Raw genomic sequence first — 25,349 nt, forward strand, 5'->3', positions numbered from 1 at the left:
AAAATAAAAAAAATATCTTTATCCTACCACACCTAGTGGCGATTACTGGTACTACCCTCACATATACGTTTAAAACACAGATTTACACAAAGATCAAAAGCAGTGGAGTAGGAAAACCGGTCAGGTTGTTAGATTAATAACCCTTTAGTGTCCAAAGTTCCCATCAATCTGTTCCCATATGGCTTATTACGGGAACATTGGACACTAAAGGGTTAATGACAGATAAGCTTTCAGATGGACCCTTTTCCCAGCACCGTCTGATGCTCCAGAGATACATTACATCTTTCTTATGCCTCACAGTACATCTAGAAAAAGTTCCAACTTACCGAGGAGCCTTTTTTCCTTTTGCTGGCCATTCCTCCAAATCGGAATTTCAGGTTGACCATCTTCTTCCCTCTGCCCTTCTTTTTGCCTTCCTTGGCACCCTTGGTTTTCTTCCTTACACCTGGGCCTGCAAATCAACGATAGAATGAACTTCCACTTATAAAGCCCAAGTCTGTAATTGGCACCCAAATGCAGGTTAAGCGCTATTCTATAAATGATGCTCCAAATTGGGCACCATTTATAGAATAGTGGTTAGCGTCAGAATCCGCGCCCAAATCCTCCAAATTCTGTAACACTACGTGCATATCCTAGAAATGCCCCAGACCCACGTATGCCCTTCCCATGGCCAAGCCCCCTTTTCCAGATCCACATGGAAAAATGTCCACATACATCTTTCTAGAACAGCGACTATAAAGATCCAAGTGTACATTCCAATTGTTGCCAATTAGCACCAACAAAAGATTCTTAGTGTCCAATTATCAGCACTGATTGCTCGATAAGCAATGAAATTGCATGCACAATTTGGGCACAGGTCCAAATTTGTGCACATGATTTCGAGCACTCTGTATAGAATTAGTGGGACAATATAGTATGTTCAGGGCACTCGTTCATCTAAGAGATCTGGGGCTAGATTTACTTATACAAATGTGTCATTAACACACATGGAACCTGTAGTAAATAATGTGCATTAACACGGTACTACATATTATATTTTATTTGTTACATTTGTACCCCACATTTTCCCACCTATTTGCAGGCTCAATGTGGTTTACATAGTACCGTAAAGGCGTTCGCCAGTCGGTTGATAACAAATACAAGGTTATATTGTGGTTGAATGAGGTAGTTGTGTATCAGGCATCATGGGGGTCGAAGGGTATTGTCCAGTACGATTATTGGTTATGTTGTGTTGCTGGGTGTAGGGATTTACGTTGGATCGGTGGGGTAAGCCTTTTCGAAGAGGGTGTTTTTTAGTGATTTCCTGAAGTTTAGATGGTCATGGATTGTTTTCACCAGCTTTTTGTTGGCACAAATGGACATGTGTAGATTTAGTCACATAAACTACGCCTAAGTGTATTCTAAATACTGCACGTAGATTTACACATGGTATTTAGAATAGGCTGAGGCATAATTTCCTAACACATGTTAATTTTAGGTACCATATATAGAATCGGGCCCTTAGCATGCATCACCCTGGCGCCTGACTTTGGGTGGTATTTATTGAATCTACCCCTAGCTGTTTAATGTAACAATTAGGGGCCCTTTTACTAAGCTGTGCTAAAAAGTGCCCTGCGCTATTATTAGCGTTTGGGTTTCCCGTGCACTGAAGCCACTTTTAGCGTGCCAGTAGTTTATTAATATTTGATATCAAGGGCGTAGCCAGACTTCAAAGTAGGGGAGGTCCAGAGCCCAAAGTGAGGGGGCACATTTTGGCCCGCCTCCCTGTCACTCCCCCCCCCCCCCACCACCACCACAACACCACATACCTTGGTCACTGGGGGTCCCCAACCCCCACCAGCTGAAGCGTTTCGCCAGCGATTCTCTCCTTACACTGCCTGCCCTGTTTCCCTTCACGTTGCGCATGCTCGATTTTAATGAAACGCTTCAGCTGGCGGGAGTTGGGGACCCCCATCAGCAAACCAGGAGCCCTGGATCCATTTTGTGGAGTCCAGGCCCCCGTGGCTCCCCGTAGCTATGCCACTGTTTGATATACCGTCAATCGCCATGTGGCATCTGGGCAGTTTACAATAAAAAAGCTCAGAAGAGCGTTCAGAAAGAGACAAAAGAGACAACATGTAGTGAAGGAGTCCTCATCCATGGAAATAGGCCAGAGGAACACGGGAAAGAAGAGAAAAAAATTTTTGGTGGGAAAGCCTGACTTAATAACCAGCCACCCAATATTCAGACTCAGTCTGTTTCTAAACCCGGATATTCAAATCTGGGCTGTTTTCGGTGACCGGCAATGAATATTCAGCACTGGCCGGTTAAAATCAGACCAACCAAAGTTATTCTACCTATTGTGGCAGCCAAATATGACCACCAAACGTGGCTGGTATGCCTTTAAAAATTGGCAGATAGTCGATTATATTGCGTGATATAATCGGCTATCTTTAAGCCAGCTATCTGGCACTGAATATCACTGGATAGCTGCCTAAGTGCCGTTTTAGGAGCCATTTTCTTTTAAATATTGAGCGGCAGTTTTTTAGGAGTCTTCCGAAGGTGGGATATGATGATTCCGTTTAAGATGTAAAGGTAAAACATTCCAGAGCTGTGAACCAGTATAAATGAAAGCAGTGGTACGGGTGGTATCCATTCGTATAACGGAAGGAGGGGGAAGATGCAATAAATACTGTTGTGAGGAACGCAATAATCGGGGAGAGTGATATAAGAAACCTTAAGATGCATTTTGAGGCTGATGGAAGAAAGCCTTCAAATACCACGAGAAGCAGTTTATAGGTAATCCGAGATGATACAGGCAGCCAGTGTTCTTGGTGTAAAAGAGTAACATGGTCGAATTTTCGGGCATTATATAAAATCTTGACTGCAGTAGACTGTATAAGTTGTAAACATTTTAAAGAAGATAAAGGCAGACCAGAGAAAAGAGAATTACAGTAATCTAAGTGAGTAATAACTATGGCAAGAAGAATACAAATATTGGAAATGGGGAGGTAAGGTCTAACTGATCGGACCTGTTGCAGGGCAAAAAAGGATGACTGAGTGATTTTGTCGATGTGGTGTTTAAAGGAAAGTTTGGAGTTAAAGATGACCCCTAATATCCCTAGTTTATCAATATAGTACAATATCAGGCTTATTGTCGAAAGAGAAGGGCGCCCATGTTTTGACACAAATCGGAAGATGGGCGTCCTTCTCACAGAGTCGCCCAAATCGGCATAATTGAAAGCCGATTTTTGGCGTCCTCAACTGCTTTCCGTCGCGGGGATGACCAAAGTTCAAGGGGGCATGTCAGAAGCATAGCGAAGGCGGGACTTGGACATGCTTAACACATTGGCGTCCTCGATCGATAATGGAAAAAAGAAGGGCGTCCCTGATGAACACTTGGGATGACTTTACTTGGTCCTTTTTTAATGACCAAGCCACTAAAATGTGCCCTAAATGACCAGATGACCACCGGAGGGAATCAGGGATGACCTCCCTTTACTCCCCCAGTGGTCACTAACCCCCTCCCACCCTAAAAAAATAATATTGTTTTCCAGCCTCTATGCCAGCCTCAAATATCATACCCAGCTCCATGACTGCAATATGCAGGTCCCTGGAGCAGTTTTAGTGGGTACTGCAGTGCACTTCAGGTCCATCCCCCCCTACCTGTTACACTTGTGGTTGTAAATGTGAGCCCTTCAAAACCCACCACAAACCCACTGTACCCACATCTAGGTGCCCCCCATTCACCCATAAGGGCTATGGTAGTGGTGTACAGTTGTGGGGAGTGAGTTTTGGGGGGCTCAGCACACAAGGTAAGGGAGCTATACATCTGGGAGCTTTTTCTGAAGTTCACTGCAGTGCCCCCCTAGGGTGCCCGGCTGGGGTCCTAGCATGTGAAGGGGGACCAGTGCACTACGAATGCTGGCTCCTCCCATGACCAAATGGCTTGGATTTGGTGATTTCTGAGATGGGCGTCCTCGGTTTCCATTATCGCCGAAAATCGGGGACGACCATCTCTAAGGACGACCATCTCTAAGGTCGACCTAAATGTTGAGATTTGGGCATCCCCGACCATATTATCGAAACGAAAGATGGACACTCATCTTGTTTCGATAATACGGGTTTCCCCGCCCCTTCACCGGGACCTCAGGAAAACTTGGGCACCCCGTTCGATTATGCCCCTCCACGTGACCCTGAAGTAGAGGGGGTGATGGAACAGTGCAGTAGAGATTGGGAAAGTGCATTTTCTATTTCCCCCATTAATGGCCACATGATAATTCCCCAATTACCTATTTACTAGGCAGAAAGGGCTCCCATGCTAACCATATGCTAATTGGTTAGCGCACAGCAATGCAGCTGTGCTAACTGATCAGCGCTGGGCATGCCTTCTCTCCACCCACAAACACACCCCCAGTGCTAAAAAATATCTATCTTTTAGTGCATGAGTTGTGCGCGCCAAACACAAAACTATTGCGGGACACCTGAACGCACCCTATGGAAGTGGATTTTACCGCGCAAAGCACACGTTACTGCTGCTTAGTAAAAGGACACCTTAGCTTTTTATATTCTATTGTTTTTAAATATTATGCTTCCTCTGGAACTCTTTGCCGGAGGATGTAGTAACAGCGGTTGGCCTACCTGGGTTTAAAAAAGATTTGGACAAATTCCTAGAGGAAAAGTACATAGTCTGCTATTGAGACAGACATGGGGAAGCAACTGCTTGCCCCGGTACTGGTAGCATGGAATGCTGCTGCTAATTGGGTTTCTGACAGGATACTGAGTTAGATGGACCATTGATCTGACCCAGTATGGCTACTCTAATGTTCTTATTATGTTCTCTGTGTGAAGGAACTGAACCTAATGTGGGAACACAGTCAGGATTAAGGCATGGGCTGGATTAGTCTAGCACGATGCTGACAAATAAAAAATCCACTACAGATGTGGAAATGTCGATGAATTCTATTTTTTTTTAGATCAAAACCAAATATTTAGCTAACTAGAAGGGAGTGACTGCCCTACAACTTTGAACTCTTGTGCCCTGAGACATGAAGGGATCAGCAGGATTAGGGTTACCATACGTTCAGGTTTCCCCAGACATGTCTTTTTTAGATGGCAGTCCAGGTTTCTGGGAGGATTTCCTAAGTCGGGGAGTTTGTGACTGTTTGTCCAGGTTTTAACCACCATCTTTTCCAACAGTTGCCTAGCCACAGACAGGTCCACCCCTTTGGGCTCAGCATAATCCACCCAACACTCTTCCCCCGAAGTCTGGCATGTGTGTCTCCCTCTTCCTCTCCTCCCCTCCCGGCAGACTAGAACCTCCTCTCTAGTCCCTTCCTCCGGCGGTCCTCTAATCCTTGGATACATTGCTGGAAGCGTCAGTGATTGAGGCACCCACTGTCGGCTGGCTCCTCACGTCTTCTCTCTACCGCATCACACCTCCTGTGATGCAATTTCCTGTTCCTGTGCAGGCAGGATGCAGTAGAGAGAAGACGTGAGGAGCCAGTGGGCAGTGGGTGCCTCAATCACTGACGCTGCCTCTAGGGGAGGAAGAAGGAAACATGCATGCCAACTAACACCTGGTATACATCACCACATATTATTTAGGCACAGATCAGGCATATCCTGTAACAGTACGTGTAATTTTCAGGAATGCCCACAACCCTCCCATGCCCCTCCCATAGCCACACCCCCTTCTGTGATCTGCATATTAGAATTTACATACACCACTTTACAGAATATGCTTAGAATGTTGTGCACTCTAAATTCTAATTAGTGCCAATTGCTTGTTATCGGCGCTGATAAGCTTGTTAAACAATTAAGTTGAGCATGCAAATCAGCTATGCATGTAGATTTGCGTACGCAAATTTATTCGCTGTTTTATAGAATTTTGGGGTTACAGTAGACATAGGATCAGATTCGGTAAATGACACCCAAGTTCGGACAACAGAAAAAAATTGATGCCCAGGACTATTCTATAAAGGATGCTCCATGTTGAGTGCCCCCAATGCCCAGATTTGGGTGCCAGGATTTACACCTCTGCTAAAATCAAGTGGTGCCCGATTTGGGCCCACAACCATGGTATTCTATAACACTTCACACAATAATTCCAGATCACCCCTGTGTGCACTATGGGATTTTGGCACACAGATTTTATAGAGTAGGCATAGGAAGATACACACAGCGGTCTCGTTAGGCCAGCAATAGTTCCAGATTAGTGAGAGGTAAGGACCCCCTTACGACTCCCTTAGGCTCCTTTATAGAATAAGTTACAGGGTTTTTCTCTCAGCGCCCGCTAAACATTAGAGACGCTCATAGGAATGCATTGGCATCTCTAACGTTTAACGCGCCCATGATTTTAGCGCGTGCTAAAACGTGAGTGCGCCTTCGTAAAAGACCCTCTCAATGTGGTTTGATATTCATAACGCTTAGCTTTCCACACCCCGATGCTAAATTAAACATGCAGACTCCTTACAATACCTTTGCCCTCCTTGGTTTTGGCTTTTCTGATTGGGAGAGCTTGCAGAGACTGCTGGGAGCTGATGGAATAAGGGGATGTGATGGTGACAGTCTCCACAGCAGCAGCAACCGCCGCAGCGGCTGCAGCGGCCGAGCTTCCCTTCAGTGGATTGTTGGCGCTAAACTCCCGCCACTTGGCACCCAGCACAGTCATCATCTTAGACATGGGAATTTTGGGATTTTTCTTGGCAATCAGGGGCCTAAAGAGAAGGAAATAAAGGGAGCAGTTTAGGTCACATCATCAGTCACTCCTCGGGAACCATCAGCATCATTTTGCATTGTTTTTGTCACCCAAATCTCCAGAGAATTCACAGGAATCTATTTCTGGATAACAAAGAGAGCATGTGAAAATTCGGTAGGAATAAAACATGAGATATGCAGAGGATGTCGTGCAGTAGGGAAGAAAAGTGAAAAACGAGATCAGGTTGGGTCTGTGGTATCTCCTCTCCTCCTCGAAATCCACCACCTGTTCCTCAGACCCCATCCCCACCAACCTACTTAGCACCATCGCTCCTACTATCACCCCCACCATCTGTCATATCCTCAACCTCTCTCTCTCTCCACTGCAACTGTCCCGGACACCTTCAAGCATGCTGTGGTCACACCACTCCTCAAAAAACCATCTCTTGACCCTACCTATCCCTCCAACTACTGCCCCATTTCCCTCCTACCTTTCCTCTCCAAAATACTTGAACGCGCCGTTCACAGCCGCTGCATTGATTTTCTCTCCTCTCATGCCATCCTCGATCCGCTTCAATCTGGCTTTCGCCCCCAACACTCGACAGAAACGGCACTATCTAAAGTCTGCAATGACCTGTTCCTCGCCAAATCCAAAGGTCACTACTCCATCCTCATCCTCCTCGACCTATCCGCCGCTTTTGACACTGTCAATCACAACCTACTTCTTGACACACTGTCCTCCTTTGGGTTCCAGGGCCCTGTCCTCTCCTGGTTCTCCTCTTATCTCTCCCATCGTACCTTCAGAGTACACTCTCATGGTTCGTCCTCCTCCCCTATCCTGCTCCCTGTTGGAGTTCCTCAGGGATCTGTCCTTCGGCCCCTCCTTTTTTCAATCTACACCTCTTCCTTAGGCTCCCTGAGCTCATCTCATGGTTTCCACTATCATCTTTATGCTGACGACACCCAGCTGTATCTCTCCACACCAGACATCACTGCGGAAATCCAGGCCAAAGTATCGGCCTGCTTATCCGACATTGCCGCCTGGATGTCCAACCGCCACCTGAAACTTAACATGGCCAAGACTAAACTTATTGTTTTCCCACCCAAACCCACTTCTCCTCTCCCTTCACTCTCTATCTCAGTTGATAACACCCTCATCATCCCTGTCTCATCTGCCCGCAACCTCGGTGTCATCTTCGACTCCTCCCTCTCCTTCTCTGCGCATATCCAGCAGATAGCCAAGACCTGTCGCTTCTTCCTCTACAACATTAGCAAAATTTGCCCCTTCCTCTCTGAGCACACCACCCGTACTCTCATCCACTCTCTCATTACCTCTCGCCTTGACTACTGCAACCTACTCCTCACCGGCCTCCCACTTAGCCACCTATCCCCCCTTCAGTCCATCCAGAACTCTGCCGCACGTCTTATCTTCCGCCTTGACCGATATACTTATATCACCCCTCTCCTCAAGTCAGTTCACTGGCTTCCGATCAGATACCGCACACAGTTCAAGCTTCTCCTACTAACCTACAAATGCACTCGATCTGCAGCCCCTCCTTACCTCTCTACCCTCATTTCCCCTTACGTCCCTACCCGTAACCTCCGCTTTCAAGACAAATCCCTCCCTTCAGTACCCTTCTCCACCACCGCCAACTGTAGACTCCGCCCTTTCTGCCTCGCCTCACCCCATGCTTGGAACAAACTCCCTGAGCACATACGCCAGGCCCCCTCCCTACCCATCTTCAAATCATTGCTCAAAGCCCACCTCTTCAATGTCGCTTTCGGCACCTAATCACAACATCTCTACTCAGGAAATCGAGACTACCCCAACTTGACATTTCGTCCTTTAGATTGTAAGCTCTTCTGAGCAGGGACCGTCCTTAGTTATTAATTTGTACAGCGCTGCGTAACCCTAGTAGCGCTCTAGAAATGTTAAGTAGTAGTAGTAGTAGTATCGCAACTAGGAGAAATGGGTACATCTCTCTCAGGGATGTGCTGTCGTTTTGTGATCCTCTTACCCCACCTTGCCTAATTTGCTTGTTTTATTTTTTTCCACCTTGCCTAATTTGCTTGTTTTATTTTTTTCCATTCTGTGTGGATATTTATCCACTCCTGCTCTGAGGTCATCTTCCTGCATCTTTTATGTCTTCATGTGCTATTTTTTCTTAAGTTACTCATTCATATTTCCATCAAACTCCTGCTACTCTTATCTTATCTGTCCTTATCTCTGCTTACACCCTGTGTTGTCTATTAAGATGCTTTGATGTGTATTGTGTTAGCACTGTAAGTAGCATACTATGTCACAACGTGTATTGTTATTTGTGTATGATAATGATAAATTTATCCAAAAAGGTGGTAAATAGATCCAAATAAGTGACTAAAGGGTCCTTTTACTAAGCTGTGGTTAATTAGTAACCTTTGTTTACTGCAGCACAGCGGTGTTCCTTAAGGCCAGATGAACTAACCCCACGTAAACAGCCCTTTCCTTACCGATCCCTTAGCGAATTGGTAAGGAAAGGGCATGCATGAAGGAAATCGCATGCAAATGTGCTGCTCGCTGTTAGCTCAATTGCTCGCGATTTCCTTCCTTCCAGTCGGCCAGCTGAGCATGCGCAGAGCAGCCAAGCGTTATGCTGGCTGCCCTGCGCATGCCAAAGACAGCTTAAAAAGTTTTATAATGTATATAGGTTTTTATGACTTATGGTTTACTCACTTTTCATGTTTTAATTTCTTTGTTTTATGATTTCATACTAGTTATCTTTATAAATGTCCATTTATGTTTTTAAGTACATTTTGTCTGTAAGTTTATGTTTTTATTATTTTTTGCAGACCCCTGATGCAGGCTATTAGTCAAAACACAGTTTGATTTGGGTCTTTTAATAAACCTTGTTGATATTCATCAGTCAACTCTTCCTTATTTTCTTGAGGCCAGCTTCACTCCTATTCTTGTCCATTCAAGGGACTGTGCTCTGCTATCCTTTTCTTTGTTATCTTTATGGCAGGATCCTTGGTAATATAATTATCAGTAATCTGGAGACTGTCTGTTTGCATCCTTAGCAATTGACATGCTCTGCTTTCCTCTGTTTCTCTATGGCTCTAGGCCCCCTGAATCCATATCTTTCCTCCTGTCCCATACCCCACCCCCAAAGCTCATCCCTCCAAAGCCGCCCAGGGAAGCTGCTGGGGCCCATTCTGAGTATGGAAACAGGTTGTGAGTGGAAGGACAAACTGTGTGCATTCACAGGTCCTCCTGCTCCTTGCTGTGAGGTGGGGCATCTGAGCATTTGAATTTGGATTTAATTCAGGGGTGTCCTGCTTCAGTTCTCAAAGGCTGCAATCCAGTTGGGTTTTCAGGATTTCCTTATTAAGTATGCATAATATCTATTTGCATGCACTGCCTCCACTGTATGCAAATAGATCTCAAGCATATTCATTGTGGAAATCCTGAAAACCCGATCTGGGAAAGGCAGAGGTTGGACTCCCCTGGTTTAATTACTTGCCTTTTCAAATTCAAGCCCAAGGTAAGTTACTAATTCAGGGACATTTGGTAGGTTCGTACCTAAAAGGGCTCACAAACCAAGGCGCCCTTTTACTAAGCCACATAAGCGTCTGCGCGTACCCAATGTGCGCCAAAATGGAGTTACCGCCCAGCTAATGTGTGGCTCTTGCGATAATTTAATTTTTGGCGTATGTCCGATACGCATGTCCAAAAAATAATTTTTATTTTCGGACGAGAGTATTAGACGCGTGCCAAGTGGCATTTGATGCGTGTAGGTCACTACCGCCCGGTCACCGCGTGAGACTTTACCACTAGGTCAATGGCTGGTGGTAAGGTCTCAATCCCAAAATGGACGCGCGGCGATTTTGATTTTGCCGCATGTCCATTTTCGGAAAAAATTTTAAAAGGGCCTTTTTTACAGGTGCGCTGAAAAATAGATTGGCACATGCCCAAAACCCATGCCTACACTACCACAAGCCATTTTCCACTGTGCCTTTGTAAAAGGACCCCTAAGGTGTACTTGAGGCAAAGAAAGGGTAAGCGACTCGCCCAAGATCACAGGGAAAGTAGATGTGTGATTCAAAGCTTTACTTCCCAGTTGCTTTAACCAATCAGCTCCTTTCACTTGGAGTTAATTTCAGACAGGTTAACTGATGAGGCATGGAGAGAAAGGCTATGAGTGGAGGTCCCAGGGGCAGGGAGAGTGAAAGAGGGTACAGTGCGTTATAGAATCCGCTTAGCGAGACATGTGTGTAAATTCTAATTATTGCCAATTAGTGCTCTTTATTGCTTGTTAGGTGCTGTTAACGATGCTGATTAGCTTGTTAAGCCTTTTAAGTTACGCACATTGTTATAGATCATGCTTGGATTTCGGCATGGAACACTAGGTGCACTATATAGAATCCAGGGGTCAGCACTGAATATTGGCTTAACTGGTTAAGTTCCGGCGGACAAAGATGAAACGGGATATTCAATGCCGGCATTGAATATCCAGGGTCAGCGCCGGTGGGGGCACTTATGCAGGCTGCCTCCTGCTGGATAAATATTGGTCCCCATATTGCTTATCCAGTCTGCCCATCCATGTTATCTACTCTCCCTATCATCACTCCTTAGAGATCCCTTAGGCAGTGGCATAGAAAGGGGGGCCGGTGGGGCGGTCCGCCCCGGGTACACGCCCCTGGGGGGTGTCGGCTCTGCTGGTTCCCTGCTCCCTTTGCCCCGGAACAGGTTACTTCCTGTTCTGGGGCAGAGAGGGCAGGGAACCAGCGGAGCCGACACAGCTCCCAGCAACATGCACTGAGGGGCGAGTCGGCCCTTCCGCCCGTCCCTCGCCGTTTTCCGATGTAAGTACGTGCTCGGGGGGGGTGCTCTCTGGAGGGGGGAGGGTGCGCCGCGCTGCACCCAGGGGGAGGGGTGCGCAGCGGTGACCCACCACGGGTGTCAGCTGCCCTCGCTACGGCACTGCCCTTAGGGTTAATCCAGCCCTTTGCATAGGCCTGCAGCATATTTTCAAAGGTAAATTCCCACGGTGTTTCTCTTTGCAAAATGCCTTGCCTAGCAGGGACCATGGGTACCTAAGCATCTACAGAATTATAGGTACAAACTCCACCCCCTTCAGGATGTATAAACATGGAGTTAAAATAAATTTGTGATTTCTTTCAGGATGGCTCCATTCCAAGTTTTGGTGAGGGCCCATTTCCCCAGACTTGCGGGGAGGGGAGGACGCTGTGGGGTGACAATTTCATAAAGATTTTTTCCTTGGGTAAACACATGACTACCCTCGGAAAAACCCACTGACAGCTGCCACCATTGTACATTTATAATTTAAGTTTCCCCACAATTTCACTCGCGCTTTATATTCACTAAAATTCAATGGTGAGCGCCAGCAGAAGTGCCAACAAAATACATTTCAAATTTATTTCTCAGAAAGCCACATGATGTAAACTGGAAATGATATACAATAGTTAAAGACTAATTTGAACATTCTGTTCTCATACCTGAGAAACTGACTAAAAGCCTTGTAATTAGTCAGTGTATGGTAATCCTCTTCTGAAAAGACGTAATCTACGTTGTCCAGACCCCATTCTTGCATCAACTGTGTTGAAGTTTTGGGTTCCTTTGCCAAAAAAAAAAAAAAAATAGTTTTACACAATAAAACTGCATCACATAATGATTATATCTTTCAGCAGAGTAAAAACAAGTTATATACTGTGATCCGTCTGTTGCTTGATGCATATTCTCTGTTGAAAGAGAGATGGTGAGTACGCTACGACCATTTCCGTAACCTTAATCAATTAATCAGGTCTTGGTTTGAATACTCCTACACCTCAACTGCATTCTGGATGCTGCCGTATTGAAACACGGGAATATCAGTCCCAGAATGCAGAGGAACTGGGAACTGGAAAACTAAGACAGCATTTACCTCTTAAGCCTAGCTTTAATTAAGTGGTATCCCTAATGTAGAAGTATGAAAATTGCTGTAGGTTGTGGCTTATGGATGTGGAACCCTCAGGCTGTTTTTATATACATGTGTTCTAGTAATACAACACATTACTACTACTACTACTACTTATCATTTCTATAGCACTACTAGACGTACGCAGCGCTGTACACTTGAACATGAAGAGACAGTCCCTGCTCGACAGAGCTTACAATCTAATTAGGACAGACAAACAGGACAAACAAGAGATAAGGGAATATTAAGGTGAGGATGATAAAATAAGGGTTAGGAGTTAAAAGCAGCATCAAAAAGGTGGGCTTTTAGCTTAGATTTGAAGACATCCAGAGATGGAGCTTGATGTACCGGCTCCGGAAGTCTATTCCAGGCATATGGTACAGCAAGATAAAAGGAATGGAGTCTGGAGTTAGCAGTGGAGGAGAAGAGTGCAGATAAGAGAGATTTACCCAGTGAACGGAGTTCCCGGGGAGGAATGTAGGGAGAGATGAGGAGTGGAGAGGTTACTATGCATAGCATTCAATCTTTTTACTAATGTGTGGTAAAAAGTGGCCTAAGGTAGTGCGAGCGCATCTTTTGGGCACAAACTGGGTCATTTTTTACCGCATCTAGGAAAAAGATGTAAGAGGCCGGAAAATGGAAGTGCGCTAAAATTGAAACCAGCACGCATCCATTTTCGGCCTCAGACCTTACCACCATCCATTGACCTAACAGTAAGGTCTCACGTGCTACCCGTGCGGTAAGCATGCAGTACACGCCAACTGCTGTTTACCAGTAGAAAATTACAATAGAAAGTTATTTTCTACCGCAGGATTTGGGATGCGCCAAATTTGGAATTACCGCTGGCTCACGTGCTAGCCGGCCGTTAGTGCCGATTTGGTGCGTGCTGTACACGTGTAGGCCTTTGTAAAAGGGCCCCTAAATGATTGGAAAGACTGAACCCTCTGAGAATTATCATTCTGGATTATGTAAACCTCATACAGTGGAAGGGGCCCTCAGCATTAGACAGGAAGAGGAGTTTTCTCCAATACAATTTCCCTAAATACATACGTCTATAAATTCATATTATTGTCAAATGCTGATGTTGTCATTGTGTAAGTTCACTGGAACGAAAAGAAAAGTCATCCATAAAGTGTGACAGTTTGCTTCATTCTGATATGATAATTTATAGTTGAGAATGAAATTAATGGCAACAAATCCTGAAGAATTTTTATAATATTTTCATAGGATTCCTGTGAGTTTTCTAAGGTAGAGTACCCTTGGAACCTTATAAATAAATGCTATGCTATAAAGAAGTAGATATTTCAGACAATGGAGGCTTTGTTTGGGTTTTAATGAAGAAAGACAGCTGAAGCAGAGGCATTCAAATGGAAAAGGCCCTTCACCCGAGGCAGCTCTCCACGTCAAGGGAGGACAAGTAAGAAAGGGGCCCTTTTACTAAGCTGCATAGATGCCTGCATGCGCCCAATGCATGCCAGTTTGCAACTACCACCTGGCTACCATGTGGCCCAGGTGGCAATTTTATTTTGTATGCGTGTCCAGTAGGCACGCCAGAAATTTTCCAGCGCAGGGCGCTATCCGGGCAGTAATTGGCATTGTATGCGCACTGACGATTACGACCTGGTTAATGTGTGAGACCTTACCAATAAGTCAATAGGTGGCGGTAAGGTCTCAGGCCCAAAATTTATTATTTATTTATTGGTTACATTTGTATCCCACATTTTCCCACCTATTTGTAGGCTCAATGTGGCTTACATAGTACCGGAGAGGCCTTTGCCGGCTCCGGTGTGAACAAATACAGGGTGATGTTGTGGTAAGATCAAGTTCATGTGGCACAGCCACATTAGGGAATCGGAGAACGGAAGAGTTGTGTTATGTCCATTACGTGTTTAGTTTGGTTGTGTTGCAGAGATTAGGCATTTAAGTTGGATCGGTAGGGTATGCCTTTTTAAACAGGTTGGTTTTTAGTGATTCCCGGAAGTTTAGGTGGCCGTACGTCGTTTTCAAGGCTTTTGGTAATGCGTTCCACAGTTGTGTGCTTCTGTAGGAAAAACTAGATGCGTAAGTTGTTTTGTATTTAAGTCCTTTGCAGCTTGGGTAGTGCAGATTTAGATAAGATCGTGTTGATTCGGATGTATTTCTAATTGATAAGTCGATCAAGTCTGTCATGCAACTCGGGGCTTCTCCGTAGATGATTTTGTGAACCAGGGTGCAGATTTTGAAGGCGATGCGTTCTTTGATTGGGAGCCAGTGTAGTTTTTCGCACAGGGGTTTTGCGCTTTCAAATTGCGTTTTACCAAATATAAGCCTAGCTCCCGTGTTTTGAGCGGTCTGAAGTTGTGCTGATTTCATTTTGCCACATGTCCATTTTCGGATTAAAAAAAAAAAGAAAGCCCTTTTTTGCAGGTGCGCATGAAAAATGAATATGCGCGCATCCAATACATGCGTCTACACCAGCGCATCCAATACACGTGTCTACACCAGTACAGGCCACTTTTTGGCACACCTTAGTAAAAGGACCCCAAAAAGAACTAATGGGGGAGCCTATCAATGCAGGCTACCATTATAACAGGGTACTTTACTGTTAACCCAGATTATTAGTAACTAGCTGGCCACTATTCAGCACTATTTAATCGGACAGGAACGGCTTCTGGCAGTTAAATAATGCCTTCAAAAAGATGGTAAAGAAATCTTATTAAATAAATAAATAATTGAGCCAGCTAGCCGCTAATATTCAGCAGCAGGATAGCTGATTATATCTGCTGAATATCTGCAGTTAGCGCATACCCCCGGATTCTATAGAAGTTGTGTGCAAATCCGGTCATATTCCGGATTTGTGTGTGCAACTTAATTAGCTTAACAAGCCAATCAGTGCTGATAATTGCCAATTAACAAGTAATGATTGACACTAATTGGCATTGAGAATTTAAGTGCACAACTGTCTAAGCGCATTCTGTAATGCACGCAAAATTCTAAGGCTCATAGTTGAAAAGGAGGCATGGCCGTGGGCGTGGAATGGGCAGGTCATGTGCGTTCCTAAAAACTATGCGCATTGTTATAGAACACACACAGTCCATGCCTAATTTAGGCGTAGGCATTCACGCCAAGTTTTACTTGGCGTAACTGCCCATGACTAAATTTAGTTGTGCGGATGGGCATTAGGCATTTTCTATAAATTGTGCCTAAATTTAGGCATAGTTTATAGAACACGCCTAGGCATATTTTTTTCAGCTCCGATTTTTTTAGGCGTGATATATAGAATTTAACCAATAGCAGCTAACCAGCTATATCACACAACATAACTGGCTATCCATGAATATTCAAGCGCTGGCTGGCTAAGTTTAGCAGCCAAATCGGAACGCTTAAATAGCAGTCCTATCTTTGGCCGCTAGAAATTTAACTGGCCAGCACTGAATATTCGCTTAAGGGGTCTTTTACTAAATCTTAGCTTGAGTTATCTGCAGATAATTTGAGCCAAGCTTTAGTAAATGACCCCTTTAGTCGGTTACGTTTGAACCAGCCACCCCCCCCCCCCCCCCCCGGATATTCAGTGCTGGTCACTAGAAATGGCCTGGTATCAATTATAGTGCTTATGCTTGCTACACACACTGTAACTTAGATCAATTCCTTATCTCTTGTTTAACTATACAAAGAACTTGCCTTGAATTTAGCTACCCATCAAATTATCACAAATGCCTCTGTACCACTCATCTTGTTCCCATCGTATATCTGCTCCTGGTCCCTCAGACATATGGTAAGCCATATTGTAGAAACTCTCTAGCATCTATGTTAGCTGAATGTTCTAATGTGTGCTTATGAGGTGTATCATTAGTATTATGCTAACACTGTATTATATCTCTGATATTTGAATTTCAGTGCTACCAAATGTGTATATTTTGATACTGTTTCACAGTAGTTCTATTATTAGGTTTCAATTTACTGTTTTCAAGTTTACCTCATTTATTGTATTTGTGTTTATTCTTGATTATTTTACTAGTGTTATGCAGTTAACAAAATTGTGAGTTTTATGTTAAACTGTATCTTGGGTCACCTTGGGTGAGTCGCTTCATAAAGGTGGTTAATAAATCCCAATAAATAAATAAATTATGGGGGCTGCCTCCATGGTCTGAATATCAGGCCCCCGGTCTCATTGCTTAAAATGAGACCTGTGCTAAATTAGCATATGTTAGTGTAAAATAACCTGTCTTAAGGGTAGCCCACATCGACAACTTCCTCTCTAAGGGTTCTGTATGACAGGTAAATATCAAAATAGTACCCCAAGCATCAGCCGCTCATAATGTTTTTGCTTCATATACATTTACATTTATATTTTAATTTTTAACATGACATTAGTGAGATTTGTAGACATCCCAGGCAATGTTTAGGTAGAGTATCAGGCCACAGGCATCTCAGAAGAAACAAGAAGCACCTATAAAAGTTCAAAGCATAGAATATAAATGTAAAAATTGGTAGCGTTAAATATATATGGACCACTGACAACATTGGGAATGTTCTATGCGACATTTGAACCTACTGATTGCTTAGCTCTCATACTGAGGTCTATCTAAAGCATTGATGTTCAAGCAAGCAATTTAAAACTGTTATTACAATAGTACATACAAGCAGCTGAAATTTTCATCGGGCTGAGTATAATCTTTAACTGCTTGGTTAACCTGGATTTTGGTCCATTTTTTTTAGAGGAAACAAGCAAGCATGCCAGAATGGGTCAAATATGACCCAGAAGATTCAATCTGAATCACAGTCAATTCACTCATTCTAATGTGCAACATCAAAACGTATTCCGAGCAATATCTTGCTTTGTAATGAGTTGTCCAGTCAGTATAAGCAATGATGATACAACAGTGTAGAATCTTTATCAATATCGGTATTTGCCCAGTAGTAGATTAAGGCTTGGAATTCTAGCAGTTGTACCCTTCCTGGAGAACAAGTTTCAATTTTTTTTATCATTTACGATCCTGCCCATCAGAAGAGCCATCTGGGCAGTTTACAGACTAATAGTATGAAGAAAAAATAAATTCACGAACAATAGAAGGGAAAAGGTGAGAACTGTATAATATTAAAGATAGGATAGTAGATGGGGGGGGGGGGGGGAGAACACATGAAGTTATAGGTTGTGAGGCCAGAAACTTGCATCCAGCACCCGCAGAGAGAAGGACTGGGAGAATCAGTGAAAGGCATCCACAAAGAGAAATGTCTCACTGGAATCTTGGGCCACAGAATTCAGTGGCACTTTTCCAGGTGAGAGCAGCTCCTACCCAGAAAAGTGCTGCTCACCGCAGCCAGCCACTATCCAGAAAATGGCACTGAAAATCTTTACTGACTGCCCTGGCACTAACCTGATAGTGTTGGAGCGGTCTAGGGGCGGGACTAAGGCAGAGCATGTGTTTATCCAAATATAGCCAATAGTCATCACTGGTACCTGGATAACCGGATAGTTATCCAGGTACCACAACTTAATATCAGCAGCATCTGGATAACTTCTGGCCAGATACTCATTGCCAGTATCTGGGTTTGGCCTAGCACTAAATATCTGCATTTAAATTTAAACATTGCTATCAGTGTTTGAAATAAAACTAACCACAGTGTTTATATATAGGGGTGGGGGGTAGGGAATTAGTACTTTGCAATACCTATGATTGGACCAAAATACAAAGATATTGCAGTGCATGATTAGCTCTGAAGAAGAGTTCTGTATGGTCTTAAAAGCTTATCTTCTAAAACATCCTTATATTTGGGCCCACTAGAAATATCAAAACCTATTAATAGTGCTCACTACAGATGATGAAGTGACAGAGTACAACAGATGCCGTCATTGACGAGTTTTGCAGTCGCGGCGTTCTACAGCCGAGAGTTTTCTTAATCCCAGGAAGCCATATAGCCATACATTTCTCTTGATTAAGTCACCAGATACAACACAAGAGAACAATTGACCCCTGACGCAGGCTTTGGTGCCGAAACACGGCCGTGTCGGGTCATTTTTATGCTATCCACATTAAAGACTTCCTGATATCCTCTTTGAGGTGTCCTCGCTTCTTTGTCCATTGCTTTTGTTGCAAGTGAGGATTCTTCTCCTCCCCTTTTGTTTTCTTGAAGTGACAGAGTACAACAGATGCATATGTAGAAGATGCTGGAAGAAACAGACCACTTGATCCACCCAGTCTGCTCTAATATTCTGCCACTCGTAGTTGATTTGTGATCTTTTCACTAATTCTACCTTTGTGTCTACTCCAAGCATGTTTGAATTCTGCTGTTATTTTAGCATCTATGTAGGTCTATTCAAGGTGTTCATCACTATCTCAGTGAAAAAGTATTTTTCACCTTCCTTCTGAACTCTACCAGCCTCCCCTTCCTCCTTCATATGATGACCCTTTATCATGAACTTTTCGTTCTAAGAAAAATGCTTCTTTCAGGTATTTTATGAAAGTCCAACTAGTTATTTGAAAATTGGTATCATATCTCCATTTCCCTTCTGTTTTTTAGAGAGTATATTTTAGCTCCCTCACTAGGCCAGACATCATTTCAGTGGTCCATCTTTGAATTATTCATACCTTTTCAATGTCTTTTTTTGTAGATGTGATATCCAAATATAGATGAACACATTTCTAAAACTGAGTGCTCACCAGTCACCTGAACTTCCCTCTATCTACAGATACTTCTCTTTATATATACCCAAGTATACCATTACCATTCTCAATTGCTATGTTACACCAATTAGCTACCATGAGTCAGAAGAGATAATAGCGACTGTTATAATATATTTATAAGTATTGGGAGCAATAATGAGAAACAGTTCGGGAAAACGTGTGTTTGGTCATATAAAAACAGTCTCATTGTCTCACTCTGAGCGGAGTATCAATGTGCTGCTTTATTCACCAAGAAAAGAGATGCATTTAAGTTGGGAGAGGGAAGTTGCGTAATCAAATCTCTGCACATAATTTCTTCACATACTTTGTATTTGCTTCAGTGGAGGTGCAAAGTATGCTAGGACTTTGTATCCACAGTCTGTGTACCTGTGGGATTTCCAAAAGGAAATAGCATACCACATTTTCCTTTAAAAAAGAGTTTGCAATCCCACAGGTACTTTGTACTCATAGGATTACAAGCCACGTTAGGAGGCACATTATTCCACTCATCACCATTAACCAGTAGTAGTTCAAAGTGAGTGACATTCAGGGACAATAGGTATTTCCCTGTCCCTGGAGAGCTCACAATCTAATAGCTAGAGTTACTAACGCCTACTGCTTTAACCATTAGGCTACTCTTCCATTCTAGTTATAGTTACTTGGCTTCTCTTACCATTCCCAATGTTCCCACATGTTACCTCTTCTCCTTAATTGACTACAGGTTGGTCCTTCCAGGCCCCTTGTGGGCCAGCTGGGACTCCACCATAAGCAGTGCCTTTCTTTCTCTTGCCCCAGCCATGTGGAATGCCCTGCCCTCCCCTTAGGTTCAGAAAGATCTTACATGAAACTTATCTAATAAAGATGCACAGATTCTTCCTGCTGTCCATGGCCAACAATGGCCAAAGTTTTGTTAACTCCGTAAGGGTCCGTGGTGCATTCAACTGTCAAACAGAAACGTATGCTTCTACAGCTGGAAAAGAAATGGATTTTTCATCTGCAAACATTGCAACTGAGAGGTTTGAACTCTAAATTGGAATGGTGCCAGATTGGTGCTTTAGTTTTGCAATGTGTGAATTGATTTCAATGCTCTTTGATGATTGGCTGCCCCGGTGAGGAGGCGTCTGACGTCAGCCTATATCTTCAAGCGCCATTTCTTGTGATTTTTGGGCAGAGCCGTACCAGACAGTCGTAGAGTGAAGTGAGGTATGAGAATATACTCTTTTGAAAGAAGCACTTGATAATGAGATGTTATAACAGTTTTTTTCTGTTTGATAGTAGAATGCACCACGGACCCTGACAAAGTTAACAAAACTTAGGCCATTGTCAGCCATGGACAGCAGGAAGAACCTGGGCATTTTTATGAGATAAGTTTTTGACTTTCTGATTTTTTATTTGGACTTTGAAAGTAAAGTAAGTTGGGGAGGTTTTTCTGCCTGAGATGACAATAAGTACTCCTAAGAGCTAATGGCTTTGGTGCCCAGAAGAAAGGAGTCTGTTGAGGCTTTTCCTCCTTATTTTTACTATATAAGTTTGCTAATAATTCCTTCATGTTTTAACAGCTCTGAGGGACATAGTTATCAATGCTGAATAACCATTAAGATGTGTTATTTTACCACTAACTGGTGCTATTTTCACAAAGGTCACATTTTATGCAATGAGACCTAGGGCCCTGTTTACTAAAGTGCGTTAGTGTTTTTAGCACGCCTATAGGGATATTGTAGGCACGTACATGGTTAACGTGCATTACAAACGTTAACGTACCTATAACGATGCTTAGTAAACAGGGCCACTAGTTATTAATAACTGGGGTAACAAGTAAAATAACACACCTTAACGGTAACCCATGTTGATAACTTCCTTTCATAATTAAAGAAAAAAGAAATGTCTCTAGAATTCAAAATCATTGCTATGTGTAATAAAAAGTAAAGCCAAGTATAGGACAATCAAGCCATTGTGACATCACTGATGAGATTGGCTTTTAGGCATTGGTGGAATGAGGCATTATGACATCACAATATCAGCTCTGGTTATCAGGGACTGAAACGCTTCACATCAAGGGGGAAGTTATCAACGAGGGCATTAAAATGTGTTATTTTACCACTAACTTGTGCTGTTTTAGCCGATGTCTCATTTTATGCAGTGAGACCTAGTTACTAATAACTGGGGTTAACAATAAAATAACACTTCTTAACAGTAGCCCATGTTAATAACTTTCCCCCTAAATAATTTTATTTTATATGTAACAACTTCACTCATTGCTCCCTTTTTTAGATCTTTTATTTCTGTTAAACAGATCATGTCCCAGTACAGACCCTTGGGGGTGTTCTACTATTGACCCTTTTACAATTGGAAAGCTGAACTTTTAAGTTTACATTATTTCCTGTCTTTTAGTCAGTTCCAATCCTTAGAAGGAATATGAGGGGCATTTTCAATATGACGTCTAAGTCCAACCTTTGGATATTTTGCTAAAATCGTCCAAAATCCGAATAGGAAAGAGGGTCATTTTCGAAAAAGGAAAGTGTCTATCTTCCCCCCCCCCCCCCCCCCCCAAATGCTGCTTTAAATAAGGTTTTCTGCTTTGGACATTTTGTTATTTGGTCCATTTTTGAAAGAAAAAAAAAAAGAAACCTCATAAGTACAAAACATAGAGATTCATGCCATTGGGATGTAGGAGGAGCCAGCATTTTTAGTACACTGGTCCCCTAGACATCCCAGGAGAGCAATGGGGCACCCTAGAGGGCACTTCTGTGCACTTCATAAAATTGCTCTCAGGTACACCTCTCACCTTTGCTCCCTTATCTTGACCCTTGAACCCTCTAAAACCCACCTAAAGCATACTAACCCCCACTGTACACCACTACAATAGCCCATTATGGGTGAAGAGGGCACCTATATGTGGGTACAGTATGGTTTTGGTGACTTTTGGAGGGGTCACAGTTTCTACCACAAGTGTGACAGGTAGAGCAAGATAGGGACCTGAGTCCCCCACTCCATCGTGCACTGCACCAGCTACTACACGACCCGAGTTTAACATCTGAGGCTGTCATAGAGGCTGGTGAGTCATATTTTTCTTCACATTTGGGGGGGTGGGAGGGGGTATTGGGGGTCACCCCTGAATCCCTCCAGTTGTCATCTGGTCATTTAGGGTACCTTTTTGTGCCTTATTCATTATAAAATGTCTAGTTCAAAATGTCTTAGTTTTAGTCCTGGATACTTTTGTTTTGTTCCATTATGGTTGAAAAAAATCTAAGTGGGAAGTGGACCACTGACTTCAGGACGTAGAGATTGAAATGATATTCAAAGAGTAAACTTTATTGTAGACTCGACACAGTACTTCCCACTTTGTTTTTCTGTAATACCATTTCAGTCTCTACGTCCTGAAGTCATTGGTCCACTTCCCACTTTGTTTTTCTGTATCCTCACCTCGTGGGATTTGACGTTCATCCACTCTGTGGAGACCCTACCCAATTGAAAAACATCTAAATCTTAGGAACGCCCACATCCCGCCCTTAACATACCCCAACACTCCCCCCACTGAGATTTGGATGCACTGCAGAAAAATGTCTGAAAATAGGGTTTGAAGATACTGATTTGGACGTTTTTTTTGTGAGGAAAATGTCCAAATGCAGATTTATGCCACTTTTTAGACATTTTCTCTTTTGAAAATGAGCCCCGTTGTCTCTCATCCCATGACTGTTTAGTCTTCTACCGAGTGTATTGATAGGGACTTTGTCAAATATCTTCCGAAGATCCAGATATATTCTCCGCCTTATTTTCGAAAGTGATGGGCGCCCAGATTTTGACTCAAATTGGGAGATGGGCATCTTTCTCCCGTGGGCGCCCAAATCGGTATAATCGAAAGCCGATTTTGGGCGTCTTCAACTGCAATCTGTCGCAGAAATGGCCAAAGTTGACGGGGGCATGTCGGAGGCGTGGTGAAGGCGGGACTGGGGCGTGTTTATCAGCCGAGGAGAGATGGGCGTCCTCGGCCGATAATCGAAAAAAGAAAGGCGTTTTTAGTGTGAATGTGGGTCACTTTTTTTGGATCCTTTTTTCTCACGAACAAGCCCCCCAAAAGTGCCCTAAATGACCAGATGACCTCCGGAGGGAATCGGGGATGACCACCCCTGACTCCCCCAGTGGTCACTAACCCCCTCCCATCAAAAAAAAAACAACTTTAACAACTTTTTTTCCAGCCTGTATGCCACTGTCAAATGCCATACCCAGCTCCATCACAGCAGTATGCAGGTCCCTGGAGCAGTTGTTAGTGGGTGCAGTGGACTTCAGCCAGGTGGACCCAGGCCCATCCCCCCCTACCTGTTACACTTGTGGTGGTAAATGGGAGCCCTCCAAACTGCCCCCAAAACCCACTGTACCCACATCTAGGTGCCCCCCTTCAGCCATAAGTGCTATGCTAATGGTGTAGAGTTGTGGGGAGTGGGTTTGGGGGGGATTTGGGGGGCTCAGCACCCAAGGGAAGGGAGCTATGGACTTCAGAGGTAGTTAACTTTAGTTTTTTAATTGTTACAAGTGCCCCCTAGGGTGCCCAATTGGTGTCCTGGCATGTGAGGGGGACCAGTGCACTACGAATCCTGGCCCCTCCCATGACCCAATGCCTTGGATTTGGTCGTTTTTGAGCTGGGTGCCTTCGGTTTTCATTATCGCTGAAAATGATACCGCCCAGCTCAAATCCGCACAAATCCGATGCATTTGGCTGGCACAAACCGTAGTATCGGAAAAAAGATGGACGCCCATTTTCTTTCCAAAATACGGTTTGCCCCGCCCCTTCACATATCCGTTCTCGGAGATAGACGCCCATGGAGATGGGCGTTTGCGTTCATTGTGCCCCTCTCTGTCACCCGGCTCACCCTTACTCACGTTTGCTTACATTTTAAAAAAGAAATGTAGTGTGAGCTATAATGCAAGAACAGAATGAAAGTTTCTGTTTCATCTTGAAAATGACAGTAGATGAAACAACAAAGGTCTTTAAAGTTTTCATGTTACTGCATTTCAAAATGAAAGCATGTCCCTAATAATAAATGATGACATTATCAGTGGTTCTCAATCCTCGAGACACACCTACCCACAATGAAAATGCATGGAATAGATTTGCATACAATGGAGGTAGTGCTAGCAAATTTATCTCATGCATATCCATTGTGGATATCCTGAAAACCTGACTAGCTGCGTATGTCCTCAGGACTGAGTTGAGAACCACTGATCTAGAGACTAACTTTTATCACCTACATTGTAGCTCAGGGTAAAGAAGGTTCTTTGTAACTGAATTAATTCAGATTGTTATTTTAGTATACGAGATCCTCACTTTGATACTTTCTCATGGGAATGCCCAAGATGCCATAAAGTAATAATTTTAGTTACCTTTACACCTCCATCTTCATTATCTTCCTCTTCTTCATCTTTCTTTTTTCGTTTAGATTTTTTTTCTCTCTTTTCCTTAAGCTTTTTCTTCTTCTTTTTATTGGGGGAATAGTCACTTCCTTCACTCTCTGATTTTTCCTCCATTTCCTCTTCATTTTCTGACACTTCCTCATCACTTCCCTAAAACATAAATGCATCCAGTAAGAGCATTCACAGTGTGTATGAATGGCTCTCCTCATCTCCAAACCCTATATTCCTATTTATTTCAGAATTCGTAAACGAGAAAATTCACAGGAATCTTCCAGATTACTTGGCCCCCTGTTTACCCTGGTACCACTCTGTTGTTTTATATAAACTTCTACCTTGAACAAGGACTATTTATTTATTTAAAACATTTATAAACTGCTCTATCCGGTTGCACTATCTAGAATGCATTTGATGAGCAACCATGTTATTCTATGAACATTGACCCAACCGGGTAAGAAGTTGACTTCCTTTCTCACACTCATTCTTTCCTCAATAAATATGGTGAATTCGCTTTTGAACAAATCATGGGGCTTTATCATTGTTTTGGTTTCATATCAAGTGAGAAAAAAAAGAATAGATACGAGGAGACCTGAGACTAGTTGGAGTAAAATAAACTATTATTTACTTAGTTATTCTGGTGGTGGTGGGGAGGGGGGAATGAATGAAT

The 25,349-nt window shown here is 43.4% G+C and overlaps 1 protein-coding gene across 1 annotated transcript in view; it reads right to left on the minus strand.

Annotated features, from left to right (window-relative positions):
* Positions 1 to 24,814, minus strand: part of CHD5 (chromodomain helicase DNA binding protein 5) — a 192,126-nt gene extending 167,312 nt beyond the window's left edge. The window contains 4 exon segments of the mRNA XM_030222487.1: positions 327 to 451; positions 6,460 to 6,698; positions 12,175 to 12,293; positions 24,656 to 24,814. Coding sequence (XP_030078347.1) covers positions 327 to 451; positions 6,460 to 6,698; positions 12,175 to 12,293; positions 24,656 to 24,799 — 627 coding nt within the window. The 5' untranslated portion in view covers positions 24,800 to 24,814.
* Positions 24,815 to 25,349: the final 535 nt, after the last annotated feature.

This window comes from Microcaecilia unicolor, chromosome 13 (assembly GCF_901765095.1).
Source record: "Microcaecilia unicolor chromosome 13, aMicUni1.1, whole genome shotgun sequence".
Classification (NCBI taxonomy): domain Eukaryota; kingdom Metazoa; phylum Chordata; class Amphibia; order Gymnophiona; family Siphonopidae; genus Microcaecilia; species Microcaecilia unicolor.